Raw genomic sequence first — 22,642 nt, 5'->3', positions numbered from 1 at the left:
TGTCCTTGCTCCAGGGATTGGTTTTAGCTCCTTGGTCAAATACAAGTTGGTTGCAGATGCTTGAATTGATTTCTGGTGTTTCTATTCTATTCCATTGGTATATCCATCTGTTTTTGTACCAGTACCAGGCTGTTTTGATTATAATTGCCTTGTAGTATGTCTTGAAATCTGGTATTGTAATGCCTCCAGCTTTGTTTTTGTTGTATAAGATTGCTGTAGCTATTAGGGGTCTCCTGTGTTTCCATATGAATTTCAGCATCATTTTTTCTAAATCTGAGAAGAATGTCTTTGGTATTTTGATTGGTATTGCATTGAATCTGTAGATTGCTTTCAAAAGAATGGACATTTTGATGATATTGATTCTTCCAATCCATGAATATGGAAGATTTTTCATTTTTTGTATCTTCTATTTCTGTCTTTAATGTTTTGTTGTTCTCTTCATAGAGATCTCCTCAGCGTTTTCACAGTCCTGGCACACAGGCCTCCCACAGTCATGAGCACCCAGCCCTCAGTCTTTTCTCCCCACCAGACTTAGGAGTCTTTGCTTGGTTTGTTGCTGGGCGTGAACATGAGCTGGCACAGCCGTTACAAATGTCCAAAATGGTGCCTACTCTCTATCAGCTTGTTACAAGGTGACTTTGCAGGATGACTGGGGAGAGAGAGAAAGCGTGCATTCCCTCCCCACTTTGTTTTTTCTACTCTAGTTTGGTGGGTACACTATCGCTATCCCCCAGGGGTCTCCAAGCTGGATTCCCTCTAGGCTCTTCCTGCAGCTCTTTCGCCAGTGGCTTGGGTTACTGCAGTCTGGTCTCACTTTGCTTTCCAAAGCTGGTGCAGAGGAAGCTCTTGGCTGGTGGGGTCCTAAGTTGTGTGCATCTTTGCCCTCCATGTAGGTCCATTGTATTCCTCCAATTTACATAGTTTCCTCTACTGTTTTCTCCCTAACTCTTCTCTGAGACTCTAAATGCAGTTTTCGTGAAAGTGAGAATATAGTTCATTGGTGGTGTATGTATGTATATGCGTGTGTGTGTGTGTGTGTATATATATATATATATAAACATTTATATTTAATTTATATATATGTAACCTATATATGTATGTAGTATAAATTTAATGTAATTTCTTCCACTCCTGTCTCCACATCTTCTAAAAATTTTCATTTATAATTTGAACAGACAAGTTTATTTAGGCAATGGGTACATAAGAAGTCCACTTTTCTTTGTTCAAACAATGCATTTCTTTAAATCTGTGTGAAGTAAATTTTCTTAAATAAATATTTTACCTGATTTAATAATTATTCTACTTCTAGCATAAAATTAACTTGAATTCATTGCCTGCTGAACTGAACTCTGGCACTCACCAGAGTTTGAGCAAAACCACAATGTTTAATTTGTAAACCCTTTTTTTTTTTAAAAGAAGATTTTATTTATTTACTTGAAAGTCAGAGTTATACAAAGAGAGAAGGAGAGGCAGAGAGAGAGAAACGTTGGTCTTCCATCCACTGGTTCACTCCCCAGTTGGCCGCAATGGCCAGAGCTGTATTGATCTGAAGCCAGGATCCAGGCGCTTCTTCCTGGTCTCCCATGTTGAGGGCAGGGGCACAAGCACTTGGGCCATCTTCTACTGCCTTCCCAGGCCACAGTAGAGAGCTGGATCAGAAGTGAAGCAGCTGGACTTGAACCGGTGCCCATATGGAATGCTGGCACTGCAGGCAGCGGCTTTACCTGCTACACCACAGCACCGGTTCCTGCAAACCATTTTTAATTAATCTAAGTAATGGGTTTCTTCTTAAAAAAAAAAATTCTAACTTTGCCTTATGTGACCCAAGCAGTACCAAGGCAAGTATAGTATAGTGGAGATTACTTTTAATAGTTCTTTTTTTTTTTTTAATGATTTTTTAAAATTTATTTGAAAGACAAAGCCACACAGAGGGAGAGACAGTAAGAGAGACACAGAGAGATCTTCTATCCACTGGCTCACACCCACAAGGGCTGCAACTGCCCAGTCTGGGCTATGCTGAAACCAGAAAACAGGGTCTCCATCCTGGTCTTCCAAATGGGTGGTGGAGGTCCAAGTACCTACATCATCTTCCACAGCTTTTCCAGGCACATTAGCAGGAAACTGGATCAGAAGCAGAATAGGTGGGACTCGAACTAGCGCTCTGATAGGGGATGCGAGTGCTGTGAGCGCTAGCGTAACCCACTGTACTACACTGCTGGCTACCCTTCTAATACTTCTTAACCAGAATTCAGAATAGGTTTGAATTCTAATACTGCCCAGGCTACATATTGTGTACCGTACTTGTGCTCGCAGCATTAGTCTGTCATTTAACCTAAAAGATAATACCTGCCTTGCCTACTTGCAGGCACAAATGAGATTATGTGTGTGAAAATCTTCTGAAACTTAAATATTATCTAAGTGTGATAATGACAAAGAGTAGAAGGTATTCGAGACCCTTTGCCGGGAAGCTATACATTTCCTTTCCCAGTCACTGGAGTAATGAACACTGGACAAGGAGTCAAATATTCTGAGTTTAGCTCTAAGTTTTACTACTCTGTGACTTTTTGGATCTTGGCTTCTCATCTTTAAAATTAAAGAGTTGAGGGGCCGGCGCTGTGGTGCAGTGGGTTAAAGCCCTGGCCTGAAGTGCTGGCATCCCATATGGGCGCCGGTTCAAGTCCTGGCTGCTCTGATCCAGCTCTCTGTTATGGCCTGGGAAAGCAGTAGAAGATGGCCCAAGTCCTTGGGCCCCTGCACCCGTGTGGGAGACCCGGAAGAAGCTCCTGGTTTTGGATCAACACAGCTTCGACTGTTGTGGCCTTCTGGGGAGTGAACCAGCAGATGGAAGACCTCTCTCTCTCTGTCTCTACCTCTCTATGTAACTTTGTCTTTCAAATAAATAAAATAAATCTTTAAAAAAATAAAAATCAAAATAAAATGAAAGAGTTGAGTGAACCATTGAGTTGCTTCTAGCTTCTAGATTACTTGGTTCTACATTATATAAATCTTGTTTTACAGAGGGAAAACCTGGTCTCTCTATTCAGGTACTGGTGGCAGCTTTTCAGTATGTGCTGCGTATCTGACTGTCTTCATTGGTCCCAGAAGATGAGTGCTACAGGATAGCACTTCTCCTTGCCTTCTTCCCGAACTCTGGTTGCTCCTAGTTTGAACAGGCAGATAGTTATAGGCTTTGGTTTTGATACAGGTATGCTTCGCTTCAGTCAGTCTAAGTGGACTTGTAAAACTATAAACTGATTTTAAGAGATTAAATCATATTTAAAAATTTATACTATTTAAAGGAATTATCTTAAAAACGTGGCACAGCACATTAAGCTTCTACCTGCAGTGATAGCATCCCATGTAAGCATTGATTCAAGTCTCAGCTGCTCCAGTTGCAATTCAGTGCCCTGCTAATGCCCCTGGGAAAAGCAGCTGGTGACGGCCCAAGTACTTGGGCCCTTGCCATCCACATAGGAGACCCGCATGGAGTTCCTGGCTCCTGGCTTCTGCCTGGCCTAGTCCTAGCCATTACAGCCATTTAGAGAGTGAACCTGCAGATTGAAGATCTATTTTTCTCTCTTCTCCCTCTTTCTCTGTAACTCTGCCTTTCAAATAAATAAATAAATCTTAAAAAACCCAAATTTTATAAAAGATAATTATGATGTTACTACATAAATTTACCACATAACTTGTTACTACATAAATTATTTAGTAAACAAACAGTAGATGTTTTTAGTAAACAAACAAGAAATGGGGATAATAAAGATTTTTTAAAATCACATGATTAATCTCACTACTGGTATATTGGTTGGTAAGAAATTACTGAGCACTTTATTAAAGGAGAAGGCATACTCTTCTGGCTATGTCTTGCAATAAAGGAATACCACTAGAGTGTCTTTTTTTTTGGTGGGGGGAGGGATTCATTGCAGGAACATATTTTAGAAAATTAAAACTTACTGTGATAAGACTGAGGTGATAAGACATAATGCCATCTCAATTTAGAATGGTTATTGTGAGGCATAATATGCTGTTGAGGTCTTCCTTGATAAAGAGTTGTTACCATGAATTTCAACAAGAGGTGGAGAACTGTGTGAATACTCAAAAGTGTTTAAAGAGATAGATGATTTTGGGCCAGCCCTGTGGCCTAAAGGGTTAAGCCGACACCTGCAGCACTGGCATCCTATATAGTTTCGAGTCCCAGGTGCTCCACTTCCCATCCAGCTCCCTGCTGGTGTGCCTGGGAAAGCAGCGGATGACAGCCCAAGTGCTTATGTCCCTGCCATCCATGTGGGAGACTTGGAAGAAGCTCCTGATTCCTGGCTTTGGTCTGGCCCAGTTCTGGCCATTGCGACTATTTGGGAGTAAACAAGTAGGTGGGTATGCTCTCTCTCGTTCTCTGTAACTCTGCCTTTCAAATAAAACAATCTTAAATAAAAAAAAGATGAGTGGTAACTTGTCTACCTTAAGTAGCCTCTCTTGGATATCTTAAATATTTATTTGTTTTAAGCTGGTCATTAGCTTTAAAGTACTACAGCATTGATCTGTCAATCATCTTTTATCTTTCTGCTTTAGGATGGGATTTCATATGCCTCCATTCTGTTCCATTTCTCACTTGCACCTTCATGTTATGGCTCCAGTCCGTCAGTTTGGCTTCTTATCAAAGTTGGTTTATAGAGCTAATTCCTATTGGTTTATCACTGTAAGTATTACAGTTTTACCACCAGCATATAAACATATCAAAAATGTATGTCCTTTTTGTTGTAGTTTTTGTTTTCTGTGCACTTACAGCTCTCATAGTTTTGGTCACCAAAAATACTTTAAAATAGCTGCTTGTAAGGACAGCGCCGTGGCTCAATATTACGAGCAGGGGGGCAGTAATACGGAGTGGAAAAATCAAGCACAACCGTGACTGGCTGATCAAAATTAATATTACTGGCCGGCACCGTGGCTCACTAGGCTAATCCTCCACCTTGTGGTGCCAGCACACCAGGTTCTAGTCCCGGTCGGGGTGCCGGATTTTGTCCCGGTTGCTCCTCTTCCAGTCCATCTCTGCTGTGGCCCGGGAGTGCAGTGGAGGATGGCCCAAGTCCTTGGGCCCTGCACCTGCATGGGAGACCAGGAGAAGCACCTGGCTCCTAGCTTCGGATCGGCGTAGTGTGCTGGCTGCAGCTGCCATTGAGGGGTGAACCAACGGCAAAAGGAAGACCTTTCTCTCTGTCTCACTGTCCACTCTGCCTGTCCAAAAAAAAAAAAAAAAAAAAAAAATAGCTGCTTGCATGTATCCAAACTAATATTTTAATTTTGAGGATTTTCTAGGTCATCAGATCTATAAAAAGATAAGCTATGTCTCAGTCTCCTATTGCAAGCAAGGGATCTGATGTGGATGAACCATGGCATTAAGAATCAAACTGGATTCCCATCTGGCTCCATTGCTTACTTGAGGGATCATGTGCAAGTAACTTAAACTTTTTTAGACTGAAGTTCTTTATCACCTGCAGCCATACCTAGCCCTAGAGTTGACGAGAGAGAGAAGTTAATTCATGTCTAAAATGCTTAAAACAGTACCTTACCAAATAGTAAGTACTCAGGAAATGTCAACTACTACTTCTGAAATCATAATCACCAACATCATTGCCAAAATTGAGTATTTATAATTTTTGATGGTTAGTTTAAACCCCTTTTAAAAGGGATGAAATAGTACTATCAATTACCAAATCTGAGTTTGAAACCTGGAGCCTGAAAAATTCAAAATTCTACCCTGCTGAGTCAAAACTGGGACTAAAATTGAGAGGTTTCTAAGCCTGTGGACTGTCAAGCCTTGGTTATTAAGTGGCTCTTTCTCTATGGTCACTTGACAGGTAGTTTACTCAGCTCTTATTGTAATGAGCCCATGATGATATGATGGCCTGTATTTACTTTATCTGAACAAATATCAAATAGTATTTATTTCTCATTAATTAATGAATAGTATTATTCTAGTCATAGGCCATAAGAAATTAAAAAGTACCTCATTTCTATATACTTTGTATGTCAAGCATCTCTCTCCAACTTGTCCAGGTGATTTTATTTAAATATATATGCATATATATATTTAAGATATGTCTATAGTTATCATTTGATTTCTATGGAGGGTTGGTTCTAGGTCTTCTCCAAAATACCAAAATCTGTGGATGCTCAAATTCCTTACATGTATCTACCATTATAATATCATGCAGAGCGTTTCACTGCCCTGAAAATCCTCTGTGCTTTGCCCATTCATCCCTCTCTCCCTCCCTCCCTTCTAACATCTGGGCACCACTGATCTTTTTGATTTCTCCATAATTTTGCCTTTTACAGAATGTTATACAGTTGGAATTGTATAGTATGTAACTTTTTTAGATTTGCTTTTTTTATTTACTAATATAAGATTCCTCTAGATATATATTTTTTTAAACTTTAGTATTTACGTTCCTTTTCTTATTGAAAAACTTCAATGAAAAATACAGTGTATGTAACACACTATTTTATACAATGTACCTTTACTATCCTATTGTTTATAAAACTATTCAGATTTTCTGTTAGATAATTTTAGGAATACATTATGTAATAACCAGCTTTTCTGGGTGGTTATACATATACAATAAGGATGCTGGGAGAACTATTTGAAAGAGGCTATTATACCTAGAGTATTTTTTAATTACAGGCTGATTCTTTGATTGAAAAATTAAGAACATGAATATTTCAACAGTGGAGATTTTCCAAATCTTGGCTCAGTATAAACTAATATTTTGGTTACTTGGAAGACGAATTGCAGTTTTAAGGTTTGTTGGGTTTTATGAATGGCACTGAGTAACCTTAAATCTTTCCTGATTATGTTTCTTGAGATCTGTGACATAGTTATATGAATACTTTGTCACTGACTTCTTTAATGTTTACTTGTCTAAGGATTTTATGTGTAACATACTACAGATAAATTTCCATTTAAAACAAATTCTGATTCTATATTTTTTAAAAATTCAAATATTTCCATTCCTTAGGAGTCAATTGCAAAAGTGATTTATTTATGAGGAGTAAGCTGATATAGAAAATACTTTATTGGAACCAGTTTATTACTGTGAAGGAGAGAAAAAATTGTTTATTTCTTGACAAAATTCCAAAATAAAGAATACTATCCTACACAATGATCTCTGTGCTGATGAAAACAATTACCTGGGTCACTTTTTATTGCTATTTAAGATGCTGGTTTTTATTTCCTAAAGCCTAGTATCTCTGATAAATCAATCCTGAATCCTATATGAGATATATATAGTAGTCTTGCCATATCTGTGAGGAGTATGTTCAAGACCACCAGTAGAAGCCTGAAATCTTGGAAAGTTGTGAATCATATGATGCATACATACATATAGTAAAGTCTAATTTAGACCTGTAAGAAATTAACAATAATAGTTCATCTTAAAATGGAAGAATCATAACAATACATTGTAGCAACAATATAGTGCTTTGTGGTTTGGGGCTATTAAGTAAAATAAAGGTTACTTGAACATAAGAACTGTGACACATGACAGCTAATCTGCTAATTGAGATGGCTGCTAAGTGATTAATAGGCAGGTAGCATATACAGTATGGTTACATTGCCCAGAGCAATACAGGCAGGATGGAGCGGAATGGCACAAGATTTCATCATGCTGCTCAGAACAGCACACAATTTGAAGAATTGTTTATTTCTGGAATTTCTCATGTAGTATTTCTGGATCTTGGTTAGCCAGGAATAAATGAAACTTTGGTTAAATGTGGACTCCTGTAATAAAATTTCTAACAGGAATTACAATCAATCTAACAGAATTCAGTGTAGTAGAGTTCTGCCTGTAACAACATGAAAGAGAAGGAAATATAAAGTGGTTCTATTATTAAAACTGGAAGAAATGGTTACTTAATAGCATATTCATTTCTGTACCGAAGGGAAATTGGAATTAAAAGTAGCTAGGTCTTAATTCTAATTTATCATGAAAAAGGCTTGATTTGAAAGTAGATATATAGGCTTAGATGAGACTTTATTTTAATAATACAATGTTAATGTTCATATTTCATGAAGCTTTTTGGTTAGGAGTTGTCATTTGGTACTAATCTACAGTCAACAAGTGAATGTGAGAATGCAGAGCAGGTGCTGAAAGCTAATCCTGTGTTGTGCTAGTGAACATAAATGAACAAAATTATTAATGGAATTATCACAAATAGGTTGAGATTATTCATTTTCTTTTTTGAGTTGATATGAAAAGTCATTTTGTGTAATGAAATATTTATTATAATGTTTGGTAAGAACATTGGGAATCAATCTTATTTAGTTGGTTTTTCTATTTATTCATTCAACAAATACTTATTGAGCATTTAACACATACCAGATACTGTCAGAATCAAGAAATAAAGAAATGAGGACAGTCTGCCTTCAATTGCTGATTAAGGGGTGAGACAAAAATCAGTGATTAGAATTTAGTTGTTAAGAGCTGTAATGTCCACAAAGGAGGAAAACAAGTGGTAGGAACACTGAGCATTCAGTACTCAGTATTAGTCATGTAGACAGCTGAGAAAACCACAGGTACTTTCCTTGAGTTCTGCTTTCTATTTTGTAATTGACAGGGATGTGCAAATTTGAGCTTATTTACTGGAGGTAGACAGAGGAATTTGGAAATAGGATTATGGACTCTCAAAATGAGATTTACAGGTTTTTAATAATGCTTTGTGAGATAGTTCACTGAGCAGCTACATAGATTAAGTTACAAATTTCTAGAAATCACTTAAAATGGCCAGCTTCAGGGAAGGAATTTTCAACATATGCAACTTCTGTATGTTTTACTATAACAACTTGAAATAATGTAATTGACATTCTAACATGAAAGTATTTAAGGAATTTTCAAATGTCTTAAGTACCTCTTAAAAACGTAATTAGCCAATTGATTCAATTTATATCTGCTTATACCCTCACATACAAGCTTTTCTTTGTTGGGAAGCCCCTGGGAACTCATTTCTAGTGGAGGTTCTCTTTATATATGGAGACTAACAGTCAAATTACTACAATTAAAATTCACTTAGCCTGTTCATTAATCTAAGTATTTGGTTACTCCCTCACTATCTATAATGTTAGTTCAAGTTTATTCATAACCTGTCTTAAATATGTTTCACGGTGTATTAAGGACATTATACACGTTGTTTTACTAGTTATGGAATTGTAAAAATATTATAATGAACTATTTCAAATTGTGTGTAATGAGCTCTAAGAAATCTAAATAAAGATGGAAAAATACTGTGTCAAATATTGCTTTTCTGGGTTCTGTTTTTTAGAAATTGTTTAGTTTCATTGTATTGGAAAGGCAGAGAGAGAGAGAGAGAGAGAGAAAATGAATGAATCTTCCATCCACTGATTCATTCTCCAAATACCTGTAGAAGTTGGACCAGCCTGAAGCCAGGAGCCAGCATCTCAATATGGGTCTCCCACATAGGTGGCAGGCACCCAACTATTTGAATCATCACTGCTGCTTCCTAGGGTGCATATTAACCCGAAGCTGGAATTGTGGAATTGCAAACAGAGCCAGGACTAGAATCCAGGCACTCTGTTATGGGATGTGGGTGTCCCAATTGATGTCTGAATGACTGTACCAATTTCCTGCCCTGTTGGACTCTTCATCTCTTCATGTAGTACTAAAAGCAGAGGTGGAAATGAAGTGTTTGATAAATTGGTTTATCATAATGTATGAAAATTTCGCTGTTAGAGATACAGACATACCTCTTATTTTATATTAAAAAATCCAAAAGCACAGTCTATTATTACAACACTCATATATATCTAGGTTGCGATGTCAAAAGTCACTAACAAAGTTGATCCCTACAACTTCCATTAATTTTTTAGTGTGTACCGGGTACAAGTACTCAGAGTTGCTAAAAATGAATCTGATATTTGTTAACTGTTTATGAGTCAGCTTTTATTCTAAAAACAAACAAAAACCAGGTCACATTCAACTTAAATCTACTTAATGAAAATGTCTAATTTCACCAATAAATAAAGAGAATCAAATCCTCACTGTATTATTATTATTTTTTTTTTTTTTGGACAGGCAGAGTGGACAGTGAGAGAGAGACAGAGAGAGAAAGGTCTTCCTTTTGCCGTTGGTTCACCCTCCAATGGCCGCCGCTGCAGCCGGCGCACCGCGCTGATCCGATGGCAGGAGCCAGGATCCAGGTGCTTTTTTTCCTGGTCTCCCATGGGGTGCAGGGCCCAAGCACCTGGGCCATCCTCCACTGCACTCCCTGGCCATAGCAGAGAGCTGGCCTGGAAGAGGGGCAACCGGGACAGAATCCGGCGCCCCAACCGGGACTAGAACCCGGTGTGCCGGCGCCGCAAGGTGGAGGATTAGCCTAGTGAGCCACGGCGCCGGCTTCCTCACTGTATTATTAAAAACCACAGTCGTGCATTAATTGAACAAATACTTAAACCAAATATCATTCAAATGAATATTTTCTATTCTTATAAAGAAGTAACTCCAGCTCCCTTTTCTAACCCACTTTCCTCAATTTTCCCAGTTTTGTTTTTGGCAACTCCAATCTTTCAGTTGCTCAGGCCCCAAATTTTGGGATCATCCTTGATGGTCTCTTAACAGCAAATACTGTTAGCAGTGCCTTAAAAAATATACTCAGAATTTGACCACTTCTTATCACTTGTACTGCAGTCGCCTTGACCAAGTTACCATCACTCAAGATTATTGTGGTAGCTTCCTGTGTCCCTGTTTTTGTCTTCACCATCCTTCAGCCTATTCCTAACACATTTACATTTTCAATAAATACAACATGTGTGCTGGAATGTTCCTTCAGGCCTCCCTAAAGTTCCTGAGCACTTTGCCCTCAGAAAACTTTTGGCATCAGTGTTTCGCCTTGAAGGAACTTGAAAAACAAATCAGTTCATTCCTCTCAGTGCCCCGTGTCTGCCTTCTCACTCATCCTCACTTAACCCTGAATGTTGCAGGAATCTCATTACTGTGCTCCATGCCTCCAGTTGCTACCCCTGTAACACAGCCTCCATTAGAGTCTCTTCTAAATCACTGACTGAATTACAAAATGGGCCATGCAATTTTCTTATGACATCTTCACCATTTACTACCAAGATAATTCTTGAGCCATTTCATCTCTATCTTCTGCACTTGTCCTCAATGTGCTAGCTATTTTTACTATAATCTGAGCACAACTTTGAAAATCTATTCACCCTTCAGGTCCAACTCAGACATTACCTTCTCTGTGAAGGCTTCCCTGATAACCTCCCATTTCCATCTGCAGCACCGTAATCTCAGGTGACTTTCATTCTGAAAGTCTACACATCAGCTGGATTTCCTAGCTTTATGTGCTTCATGGTAGTTAGTATCCATGACCAGTATAACTCAAGTGTGAAACCTCTCTGAGTTCTCAAAGTGTCCACTCACATCAAGCACTTAAAGTATATAATAAACCAAACTGATAGCACTGTGGAAAAAGTATCTTGTGGCTCCTGCCATTTTGCTCTCTTTTCGTCTACTTTTCTCCTTAACTTTGGGTTATTTTTCTTTTCTCATTAAACTTGGTTTAACTTTCTGTGAGGCCTTGATTAGCCAACTTGCCCAACCACAGGAAACTAACTTAAGCAGGCTAACTCTAGATATTTTCTCAGCCAAGGAGATTCTCTCAAGATTAATTTTCAGTCTAGCTGGTAAGAAGGGAGTATTTTGTTCTTGTTACAACTTCCTCAGAGAAAAATATTTGCAGCACTTTGCAAACTAATCACAAATTTCTCAAAGATCGGTAAGATGTCAGAACATTATTTCTGGTACCTGGGCCTCTCGAGCCTCCAAGCTCTTGAGCCCATCCCCTTCTCGTGCAGGAATTATTTTTAAACCTTAGTGTGCTTCAGAACTACTTGGCAGGCTCCTTTAAAACACTGCAGGGATCCCACCCCGATTTCTGATTCAGCAGGTTTGGGGTTATTAGGGCAGGATTTTGCATTTCTAAATGGTTTCCAGGTGATAGACATTGATGTTACCTCTCAGTACCACACTTTCAGAACTGCCAGGAGGGATTCTTAAATATGGCTGCATGTTAGAAGTTGACAACTGGGAACATTTTAAACTTTATATTTAGGCAATACCAAGATAAATTAAGTGTAAATCTCTAGGGATAGATTCCAGGCCACAGTATTTAAAAACAACAAACCCTAAGTTAACTCCAATGTGCAGCCAGTTTGAGAAACTCTGCCCTACAGAATTAAGTAAAACCTTTATGCCTTGTTAGTGAATGCTCAAGAAAATTACCCTTACGGGAACTGAGACTGTACTATAATAGGTGTGAAAGAAGTTTTTACTGAAATGAACTGACAATAGGCAGATTAATAGTGGAAAGATACACAAACATTTAACCAAGATTTCACGTGATATGAGAGCTTAATGAGGGGAGATCCAGCAATGCAGGGTGAACTATCCACCTTTACGCTTAGGTTTGATGAAGCATGGACAGTTCTGGAGAAATGTTATTGGGCAAAAGAGTTATGATCTAAGAGTAATAGACTGGGGAAACCAAAGACTATTGAGTCTTTTTGGCCTCTTGTAGCCACATTCTTTCCTCCCAGCTATGGTATAGGACTCCTTCTGAACATGTGTTGGGGGTGTTTTATGATCTACTCTCAAGGTCGGTCAAAGAATTTCTTGATGGTCAACTCCAAGAAAGGCAAGGAAAAAGGTTTTTTTTTTTTTTTTTTTTTTTTTGGCTTCATAGATTGCTTAGGGGTGAAGGGGTTCTAATTTATATAACCTGCCTTTGGGAAAAGAAATTCTAGTGTCTATGGCTTGCTTTGGGGGGAGAGCGTATAGGAGAAAAGGAGGTCAGAGGGAAACTTGTTTTTGAAGTTTTTACTGTATTGAATAACTCCTACTTATGGGAAGCAAATAAAATTTTTCACTGGAGGGTGAAAAACTTGGCTCAAATGAAGCCAATGTGCTGTGATCTTAATTGCCCCTGACTCACAAGTTCTGCCCAAGGGAATAAACAGGGTCCTACTCAAAGACATGCAGAAACACCAAAGCCTTAAAGCTGAAGAAGCCTGGAGCAGTGGGAATCCAGGTATTGCTTGGCCCTGTGTTTGGAGTGGAATAAAGTAAGTGAAAACTTTTTGGTATGTTGTAATTTTGATCTCACTGCAAACTAAAGAATCAAATTAGAGGCCAGTGCTGTGGCTAGTAGGTTAAACCTCCACCTACGTTGCCAGCATCCCTTATGGGTGCCTGTTCGTGTCCAGGCCGCTCCTCTTCCTACCTAGCTCTCTAACAGCCTGGAAAAGCAGTAGAAGATAGCCCAAGTACTTGGGCCCCTGCACTGGTGTGTGAGACAAAGAAAAAGCTCCTGGCTTCTGATGGGCTCAGCTCCAGCCGTTGCAGCCATTTGGGGAGCCAATCAGTGCATGGAAAATATCTCTGCCTCTCAAATAAATCTTAAGAAAAAAATTAGAGATAAGAATAAAATTAAACTGGCTCAGAGGAAACTTTGGCAGGCTCTAGGTTAGGCCCCTTTCTGTCACTAGCTGAGATTTTGAGGAGACCTCTCTTTTAGATTGGCTCAAGCAGGCAAGCCATCCTTGACAGTGACAGCTTTAGGACCAGGAGAGAGGTTGACCTCCCAGCCTGTTTTTCTCCACATTATTTTTCTGTGCATAGAACCTGCTTCATAGGTAGCAAATGACAGCAGAGTTTGCTACCAGAGTTTCAGGTTTGTTCTAGACTCTTTTGACCAGAGGACAGGATTGACTTTGCTCCAATTTTGGAGATACTTTCTTATTGGAAACTTAACCCTAAGGAGCGGAGTTATTTGTAAATCAATTCCAGCTGTTTAAGTCTGAATTGGTGCCTCGAATTCTGTCTTGGCTCCATACAGCAGCCAGTGTTACTTATCTTCATGAATTATTTTCAGTAAGACTATCTGTGTCCCCTTCTAGCATTGCAGGAAGTGTTAACTCCCTCAAGAATGCTTCCCTATGGTGAACTTTACATAATCCTTACCTAACTCGCTCCAATAAAAGTAATTTCCCAAACTGTTTAGAAGCTACCCCCTTTTGTACGAATTGTAAAAATTGTATTCGTAATACACAGGAAAATACCCCTCCAGTTTTTTTTTTTTTTATAATTATTGATTTTAAAGAATCAGGGAGAGGCAGAGATCTTCCATGATTGGCTCACTCCCCAGAGAGCCACAACGGTCAGGCCTGGAACCAGGAGCTTCATTCGGTTCTCCCGGATGGGCCTTGGTCCGCTGCTATTCCCAGGCTGGTAGCAGGGAGCTGGATCTTGGGCAGCAGCCGGCGCGACCTGGCGCCCATATGAGACGCCAGTGTCGCAGGTGGCGGCAGCCTCTCGTTTGTGTACAAACCCCTGACACATGCGTCCTCTGCTCCTGGACCTTTTATCTTGCTGTCCACTGCTCCAAATCCGAGAGCGTCTAGCAGCCCCCCAAAGCCCGCCACCAACCACCGGAGCTGGGACTCCAAGCGCGAGTGAAGTCGGAACAGCGCGCGCGCCTCGCTCAGCTTCCGTTTCCGGTCCTTCCGGCTCCGCCTCCGCGGAAACTCGATTTCTCGGGGGAAGACGGGGATGGTGCTTGGCGCGGGCCGCGCAGGCGCACGGTGGCAGCTGAAATGGCGCTGCCTTGCACCCTGAACAGGTATCTTCTGCTCATGGCGCAAGAGCACCTGGAGTTCCGCCTGCCGGTGAGGCCGCAGCGCCCTCTGCCATTTCCGACGGCAGGACCGCGCGGTGGGGGTTGGTGTGCGCGTGGATCCGAGCTGCACAGGCTGAGCACGCTGAGATTAGGGGCTCTGTGCTGGTGGGGGCGGATCACGCGTCCCCAGTCCTTGGGCCCTGGGGAAGCTTGAGGTTGGCAGGGGGGTGTGAGAGAGGGGTCGGAGACAGATCCCTTCGACCTTGGCCAAACCTTTTCATTCATTCCTCCCGCACATGTGCCCAGTGCCGGTGGTAGGCAAGTGGAGGTGACAGCTCCTCACCCTCAGGGAGCCGTTGCTCTAGCGGAGCAGAGAGACGTCGGACAGGAATGCTCAGTGTGGTGTTACAGTGTGCGGTGCAAGCTCGGTGGAGGGATTAGATAGATGATGGAGAGTTGGAAGGAGAGTTTTGTTTATTCTTTCAAGAGAAGTTTTCAGAAAGGGCTGACACTGGGGATTTAATGATGATAAAAACAGTCTGTGCCCTCTAGAGCCTACTGTCGAGGCTAAGGGCCGAGAAGACACGTAAGCAGCGGATTATAAAATAACGCTGGTAAACGCCGTGATAGATGCACAAGGACACAGGAGCGCTCGTTGAGCAGGAGAATTGAATCCACTGAGGTGTGGGGATCTTGGCCTTAAGATGGCAACGTGAACTGAAGGATGTAGTGCTTAGTCTGTTCATGGAGAGAAATAAATTAGCGTTACAAGCTGTTGATTTTTACAGTATCACCAGATAGGTGGCAGAGAGGTAAAAGAGAGCGCAGAGATAGGGAGGGGCCAGGAAAAGCAAAGCCTTGAGTACCCTGGAGTCTGGAAGTGGAATTTATTGAAGAGGTCCAAGTAGAGAAGTGGCAGAATCAGACTTTCACAGCAATAAGAAAGGTGGATTTGGGAGGAATAAGACCAGAGTCAGAGATTCGGTAGGAGTCTGCTGGAATAGTCTTGTTAACTGATTAAAAAGGCCTGACCTAGGGCAAGAGATGAGAGGATGGTAAGGTAAGGGAAAACACCAGATGATAAGATCATCAGGGCTTGATTATGGAGGGGGAGTGGTCAGTGATGACCCCGGGGATGGATATGGTAGTGTCTCCATTTTAAGATGGAGAACACAGGCACGCGAGATTTAAAGTTTAGTTGTGCTGAGTTTGACGTGCTTGAGTGGCAAGTGGAGATGAGGAGGCAGTGGATATGTGAGTGCGCAGAGCATGGTAGTGTGGTCTGGGCTGACAGTAGGTTTTCGGGAGTTTTCTGCACATGGAAACTCATAACTTAGGGTTAAAAGAATGATGAATGGAGTACTATGGCATACAAGCATGAATTTTAAGGGAAATAAAGAGTGGCCATCAAGAAGACAGACAAGTGTCAGAATAAGAAATCAGGGGGCCAGTGCTGCGGCATTGTAGGCTGGTATTCTGCTTGCAGTGCCGGCATCCCATACAGGTGATGATTCATGTCCTGGCTGCTCCTTTTCTGGTCCAGCTCTCTGCTAATGGCCTAGGAAAGCAGTGGAAGATGGCCCAGTGCTTGGGCCTCTGCACCTGCATGGGAGACCCAGAAGAAGCTCCTGGCTCCTGTCTTTGGTTAGTCTGAGCTGCAGCCATTGGGGCCGTTTGGGGAGTGATCCAGTGGGTGGAAGACCTTTCTCTCTCTCCCTCTCTGTCTGTAACTCTACCTCTCAAATAAATATTTTTTTAAAAAAGGAAGAAATCAGTAAAGTTTTAGAAAGCAGAGATAAATTGATGTTGAATACATGTGGTTTTGATTAGAAAAGGATTAGTGTTCATGAATACTCTCAATTAAAAGATAATTACTTGGTGAATTTAGCTAGAGTTGTTGTGTAGAGTTTTAGCGGAGGAAGCCAGATTACTTGGATTTACTAGTCACTAGAAAATAAGGAAAGGGAGATAGGGTAGACTGTGTTTTTAAAGGTTTACTTTGTTTATCTGAAAGGCAGAATGATAGAAAAAGAGGTGGGGAGAGAGAGAGATCTTCCATCCACTGGTTCACTCTCCAAATGGCTCCTGGGGCTGGGCCAGGCTGAAGCTGGGAACCTGGAACTCCATCTGGGTCTCCCATGTGGGTGGCCAGGACATAGGTGCTTAGGCCATCATCGGCTGCTTTCCCAGGTGTATTAGCAGGGAGCCTGATCAAAGCTGAGCAGTAGGCTAACCCCACTGCACTCCAAGGCCAACCCCATGGTAGATTGCTTGGGACCACAGTATCAGAAGGAAACGAGATTGGGGAATAGGTTGAGGAAGACCTGAGGTCATGGAGGACTCTTATCGTGGAGAGGTTGAGCTTGAGCGTCTTCTCAGACTGAGAGGGGGGAGAATGGATATAAAGGCAGTAGGGGTTGCTGGTCTTTGAACAGAAAGGAAGGTTGGGAACAGGAAAGTTTGAATCATTGTGGGCCATTTGCCTGAGGGTCTGTTTTTTTAGGTAATGAATGAACTCAGATTGTTTTTCCAGAGCTGGAAGAACAGCAGTTGGAGAAATTGGAAAAAAATAGTAATTTTTAAAGATTTGTTTATTTATTTGAAAGAGTTACAGAGAGAGAGAGGTCTTCCATCCACTGGTTCACTCCCCACATGGCTGCAACAGCTGGGGCTGTGCCAGGCCAAAGCCAGGAGCTTCCTCCAGGTCTCCCTCCCGGGTGCAGAGGCCCAAGCACCTGGGCCATCTTCTGCTTTTCCCAGGCCACCAGCAAGGAGCTGGATCCAAAGTGAAGTGGCCCGAACAAGAATGGGCACCCATATGGGATACTTAACCTTCCACATCACAATGCTGGACCATAAAGAGTAAAATTTAAATAGTCTTTAAGAGAATTGACACAGACAAGAAAAACTATTGAGTAAAGAGTAGCAATTGTGGGACAGCAGTGCTGAAGACCAGCTGAAGGTGCAGATCAGATAACTGCCACAATTCCATGCTTTTCTTCAGCAGTGATCCACTGATTGGCCTTACGAGTTATGTAGGAAGACTGGGGCCTTGATTCAGTATTAAAGTTTTGACTTTCATGAAGGAAAGAATATTTTAATGAGGTCTTCATCAATAAAGGAGATGTTCTGTAAGTGAAGAAGCCTGGAAAACCACTTCTGTGAGAAACAAAAGCAGTGTAAAGATAATACAGAGGTGTGATGGGTTGTGGTGGTTTGGGAGGGTGAAGTAGTGGGCGTTGAGCCTAGGGTTGGGTAGAGTCCGATTTGGGAGTATTTTGAAAATTTTCCAGGGAGGGGGCCAGCGCTGTGGCACAGCAGGTTAATGCCCTGGCCTGAAGCACCAGCATCCCATATGGGCATTGGTTCAAGTCCTGGCTGCTCCTCTGATCCAACTCTCTGCTATGGCCTGGGAAAGCAGTAGAAGATGGCCCAAGTCCTTGGGCCCCTGCACCCATGTGGGAGACCTGGAAGAAGTTCCTGACTCCTGGCTTCAGATCGGCATAGCTCCAGCCATTGCAGTCATTTGGGGAGTGAACGATCGGATGGAAGACCTCTCTCTTTCTGCCTCTCCTCTCTGTGTAACTCTGACTTTCATATAAATAAATAAATCTTTAAAAAAGAAAGAAAATATTCCAGAGAGTTTGGATTTTATTTCGTATTTAATATGGAGCCATTGACTTTTCAAGAGTAAGTGACCAGATCATGTGCATTTCAGAAAGATAATTCTAAAGAACCAGAGAAAAAGTAACACTTGAGGAATACTAGAGTAGAACCAGAGAAAGACTGAGGAGGATAGGCACCCATATGAAGACAGTACACTGAGATTGGAATGAATAGACTGTGTGTCCAGAATAATATCCCTAATGCTTGCTCTTTTTACCTGTTTCTTCCCTTTAGATTCTTCTTAGTATCTTTTCCTGGTTCCTGTTTAGTCTGCCAAAAACTCAGTCCTATTTTACATCCTCATTGTCGCAAGCATAAAACTCCTTTAGTTTGGCATTCAAGGCCCACCACTGTTCTCTTTATTCTCCCAGTCCTCAATACGGCCCAAACTGACTCTCCGCCATTCCCTGAATGATGCCCACCTGTTTTTTTCTGCTTTGGCCTTTGCTCTTTGAGCTCCTTGTCCTCTGATTTGCTTTTCCCTCCCCTGTTCTTTCATCTGTTGATTTGTTTTAAGATTATTTTTTATTTATTTGAAAGAGTTACAGAGAGAGGAGGAGAGACAGAGATTTTCCATCAGCTGGTTCACTCCTCAAATGGTCACAACGGACAGGGCTGGGCCAGGCCAGGCTAAGCCAGGCCAAAGCCAGGAGTCCGGAGCAGAGCCCCAAGCATTTGGGCTTTCTTCTGCTGTTGTCTCAGGTGTATTAGCAGGGAGCTGGATCAGAAGTGGAACAGCCAGTTCTCAAACTGGTACCCATATTGGATGCCAGCATTGCAAGCAGAGGCTTAACAATGCTGGCCCCTAATCTGTTGATTTTGTATAGTCAGTTTTCTAGATTTACTGATACACTTGTTTACTTTTTGCTCATAATTTTTATCCTTTTTCACATCTATGATTTCCCTTTTGTGGTATTCCCATGTGTGCCTGTTATTTTTAAAATATGTGGCAGATGTGGCATTTGAAAATTCGTCTGAGGGAGTCCTCTGAGCCTAGGATAATGTTCACCCTCTGGAAGAAGATAGGTGTACACAGGAACATTAGCCATCCAGTGTCACTTGAACTCAGTTTTCAGGCATTAAGCTCCATTTCAGTTGGATGCACACATGCTACTGGGGTGTGGGTCCCAGTCTGAACCGATGGTTTATCAATTCTCCTTTCCTCTTCACAGTAGTTCTATATTCCTTTTGTCCCTCTAGCACCAGTAGGCTCTCAGAAGGGTCATTCACCTCCACAGCTGCTTTTGGGAAAAAGTGGCTTCATGTTGGAATTTAATCTGTCTTCTCTTGGATCTTGGTTTGGCAATTCTTGCATGTTTCTATACCTTCAAGTAGATGTCTATCACTTCTGGTTCTCAGTGGGAAGCTTAACCTGAAATACTTAGTTTGCTGTCCTTGGAGGTGGCTGTGTCCTCAGCCTTAGATTTTCCATTTCTCAGCATTACGTTAGTTTCCAGACAACTTCCTTCCTAAAACCAAAGAAATTTTTTCCTCTCTTGTACTGTAATATAATTTTGCTTTTATTCTTCTAAGAGCATGTACTGTTTTACACTTTATATATCAGTTGTAGGGGTAAATATTTTGTTATTTCTACTAGACTTTAAGCCCCCTAAGGATAAATATATCTTTATATAGCTCAGTGCTTTGCATGTTAGTAGTTCAGCAAATGTTGAGTTTCTTCCTTCTGGGAAAGGCAATCAAAGGGATAGTCTACACGCTTGGGCCCATCGACTGTATTAGAACTGCTAGGGAGGAAAAGTAGTGAGTAACTCCCTTTATCAGTTAAAATAGGGGGATTAGGAATGCAAGTGTGATCCAGTTTTACTTCTGATAGTTAATTGGGGCCAATTTTAGTTGGCAGCTGCCTTAAACTAAAAGTACAGTTTAGAACCCGGGTTTTATTGCAGTTCTCAAGCAATCTCAGTTGAAGAAAAAGTGAGTGACTAAAATAACTGGAAAGCTCATGTGAGTTAATATATCACACATGCCCCAGATTTTGCCATATTTTCATATCCAATGTTCAATATAAATTCTTTTTTGTAATATAGGAAGATTCTCAACTGAGTGGTATATTTTCCATGAGATGAATAAAAACCTTATATTTGCTTTTTCCAAATAGGTAGATTAATTTTTAAATATATTTTTGCTTTCAAATAAGAAAGCTGGGTTATTGTATTCCCAGTTTAAATTTTAAAAAAAATTTTTTTTTCAAAGATTTGTTTATTTGAAAGGCACAGTTACAGAGAGGGAGAGAGACAGAAAGTGAGATCTTCTATGCATTGGTTCATTCATCAAATGGATGCAATGGCTGGAGCTGGGCCAGACTGAAGCCAGGAGCCTGGAACTCCATCCATGTTTCCCATGCGGGTGGCACAGGCCCAGGGACCTGGACCATCATCTGCTGCTTTCCCAGGCACATTAGCAGGGAGCTGGATTGGAAATAGAACAGCTGGAATGCAAACTCGTATGGGATGGCTGCACAGTAGGTGGTGGCTTAGCCTGCTGCCCCACAACAGTAGACCCCTGTTCCCAATTTTAAGTGGTTGCTTAAATTTTGGGTGTTGGAGTTCATGCTATGTCCTAAAACGTCCTTCAGGTCCACCCCACCCCACCCCAACTCTTAGGAACTTTGTATTTTAGGCTGTTGCTGATTTCTTAAAGTGAATTAGCAGCAAGCTTGGATATTTTAACTTGATTGTAGTTGAGTGTTGTAGTAGAATGCTGATTTCCCAGTGTGCTTTACTATAGAATGAATGTCGATTTATCATGTGAGGCCAAGTGACTTCATCTTCACTGTCCTTTTTTTTTTTTTTTTTTTTTAAGATTTATTTTGTTTATTTGAAAGACAAAGTTAGAGAGGTCAAGCCAGAGAGAGAGAGGTGTTCCATTCCGCTGGTTCACTCCCCAGATGACTGCAATGGCCAGAGCTGAGCTGATCTGAAGCCAGGAGCTTCTTTCGGGTCTCCCACGCGGGTGCAAGGGCCCAAGGAGTTGGGCCATCTTCCACTGCTTTCCCAGGCCATAGCAGAGAGCTGGATAGGAAGAACAGCCGGGACTTGAACCGGCACCCATACAGGATGCCGATTCTGCAGGCTGAAGCTTTAACCTGCTGTGCCACAGCGCCTGCTCCTTTTTCTTTTAAGCATTAAAACTTTGTCAGTCTTGTGTGACTTCCTGAGCTGCTAGACATCAAGGACAGTGTTGTTGGGTCATTCTCGTTCTGATTCCCCTACTAACAATCTAGGTTCTGTGTTCCCTCCTAACCTCGTGAGGTAGCTACGATTCCTGTTTTATACAGGAGGGAACTGAGGGTTGAAGGAGTTGAAGTTTCTTGTATAAAAACCACTGTATTACTCTGTTTTACATTGCAGGAACAAAATACTCTAGGCTGGGTACATGACAAAGAAAAGAGGTTTATTTAGTTTATAGTTTTGGAGCGGAAAGGCCAACATTGGGCATCTCCATCTGCTTGGTCTCTGGTGAGGGCCTTGTGTTTGTGGACGTCGTCACAGTAGTGGGAGTGTGAGTGTGTGTTGGGGGGAGATCACAGGATAAGACAGGAAGCCAGGCAAGAAGTGGGAAAAATCTAGACTTTTATCACTAAGCTCCAATTCTTAAAGCTTTCACCACCTCTTGATACCACATTGGGCACTAACCTTTGAGGGACACACTCAAAGAATAATAAAACCATAACAATTATATAGCTAGTATTTGGAAAATCTGAAAATCCTATTGTAGTATATCTCACTCCCAAGACTTACAATGGTACCTACTGACATTTGTGTTATCCACATTGTAAAATATAATCTTTGGATTCCCTTTATTGATGACATGTAATCTGTGCTAATTCTTCGTCTGTCTGAATGATTGGACTGAATTCAGCCTAAGAGTTTTTAGGAAAGTGATATGTTGCCCAGGCAGAAGAATGATGAAAATGGCACTGATTATTGAAAGCTCCCATTGTTTTTGATCTGGGGTGGGAAGCTTCATGATCTGGGTATACATCTTTCACCCAATATGGCTGTGGCACACAGTGCTCTTGAAGTCTCCTTCTGAAGGGGAAGAAAGTGGCAACCAGCAGTGGGGATATTCAACTCTTGTACGTCCTACATGGAAGATTGGGGTTTTGCCTGCTTTAATTTAAGGGGATACTTTTAAAATTAATTTTTATCTTAATTTTATTTAAGTTATATAAGTTGCATGTATTTCATATATACAGATTTAGGAACATAGTGACAGTCTCCCCCCTGCCCGGCCCTTCCCGCTCATGTTCCATCTGAGC

General features: G+C 41.3%; 1 protein-coding gene and 1 long non-coding RNA gene across 7 annotated transcripts in view; one reads left to right on the top strand and one right to left on the bottom strand.

Annotated features, from left to right (window-relative positions):
• Window positions 1-22,642, top strand: part of LOC100338244 (tRNA (guanine(10)-N2)-methyltransferase homolog) — a 93,329-nt gene that overhangs the window by 20,368 nt on the left and 50,319 nt on the right. For 3 of the 6 annotated variants that reach the window (XM_051854366.2, XM_051854365.2, XM_051854363.2), the window contains exon 4: window positions 4,573-4,699. In XM_051854366.2, coding sequence (XP_051710326.1) covers window positions 4,573-4,699 — 127 coding nt within the window. Of the gene's footprint in view, window positions 1-4,572; window positions 4,700-6,777; window positions 6,801-12,734; window positions 14,744-22,642 lie in introns of those variants that run through there. The other 3 variants (XM_051854368.2, XM_008263466.4, XM_008263465.4) reach the window with 3 other exon arrangements.
• The window catches only part of LOC138849594 (uncharacterized), a 40,648-nt gene continuing 32,611 nt past the window's right edge, over window positions 14,606-22,642 (bottom strand). The window contains exon 3 of the long non-coding RNA XR_011388536.1: window positions 14,606-15,432. This is a non-coding gene — a long non-coding RNA (uncharacterized lncRNA). The remainder of the gene's footprint in view (window positions 15,433-22,642) is intronic.

This window comes from Oryctolagus cuniculus, chromosome 5 (assembly GCF_964237555.1).
Source record: "Oryctolagus cuniculus chromosome 5, mOryCun1.1, whole genome shotgun sequence".
NCBI classification, from domain to species: domain Eukaryota; kingdom Metazoa; phylum Chordata; class Mammalia; order Lagomorpha; family Leporidae; genus Oryctolagus; species Oryctolagus cuniculus.
The sequence above is the reverse complement of the archived record's forward strand: the minus strand, read 5'-3'. Positions and strand labels throughout refer to the sequence as shown.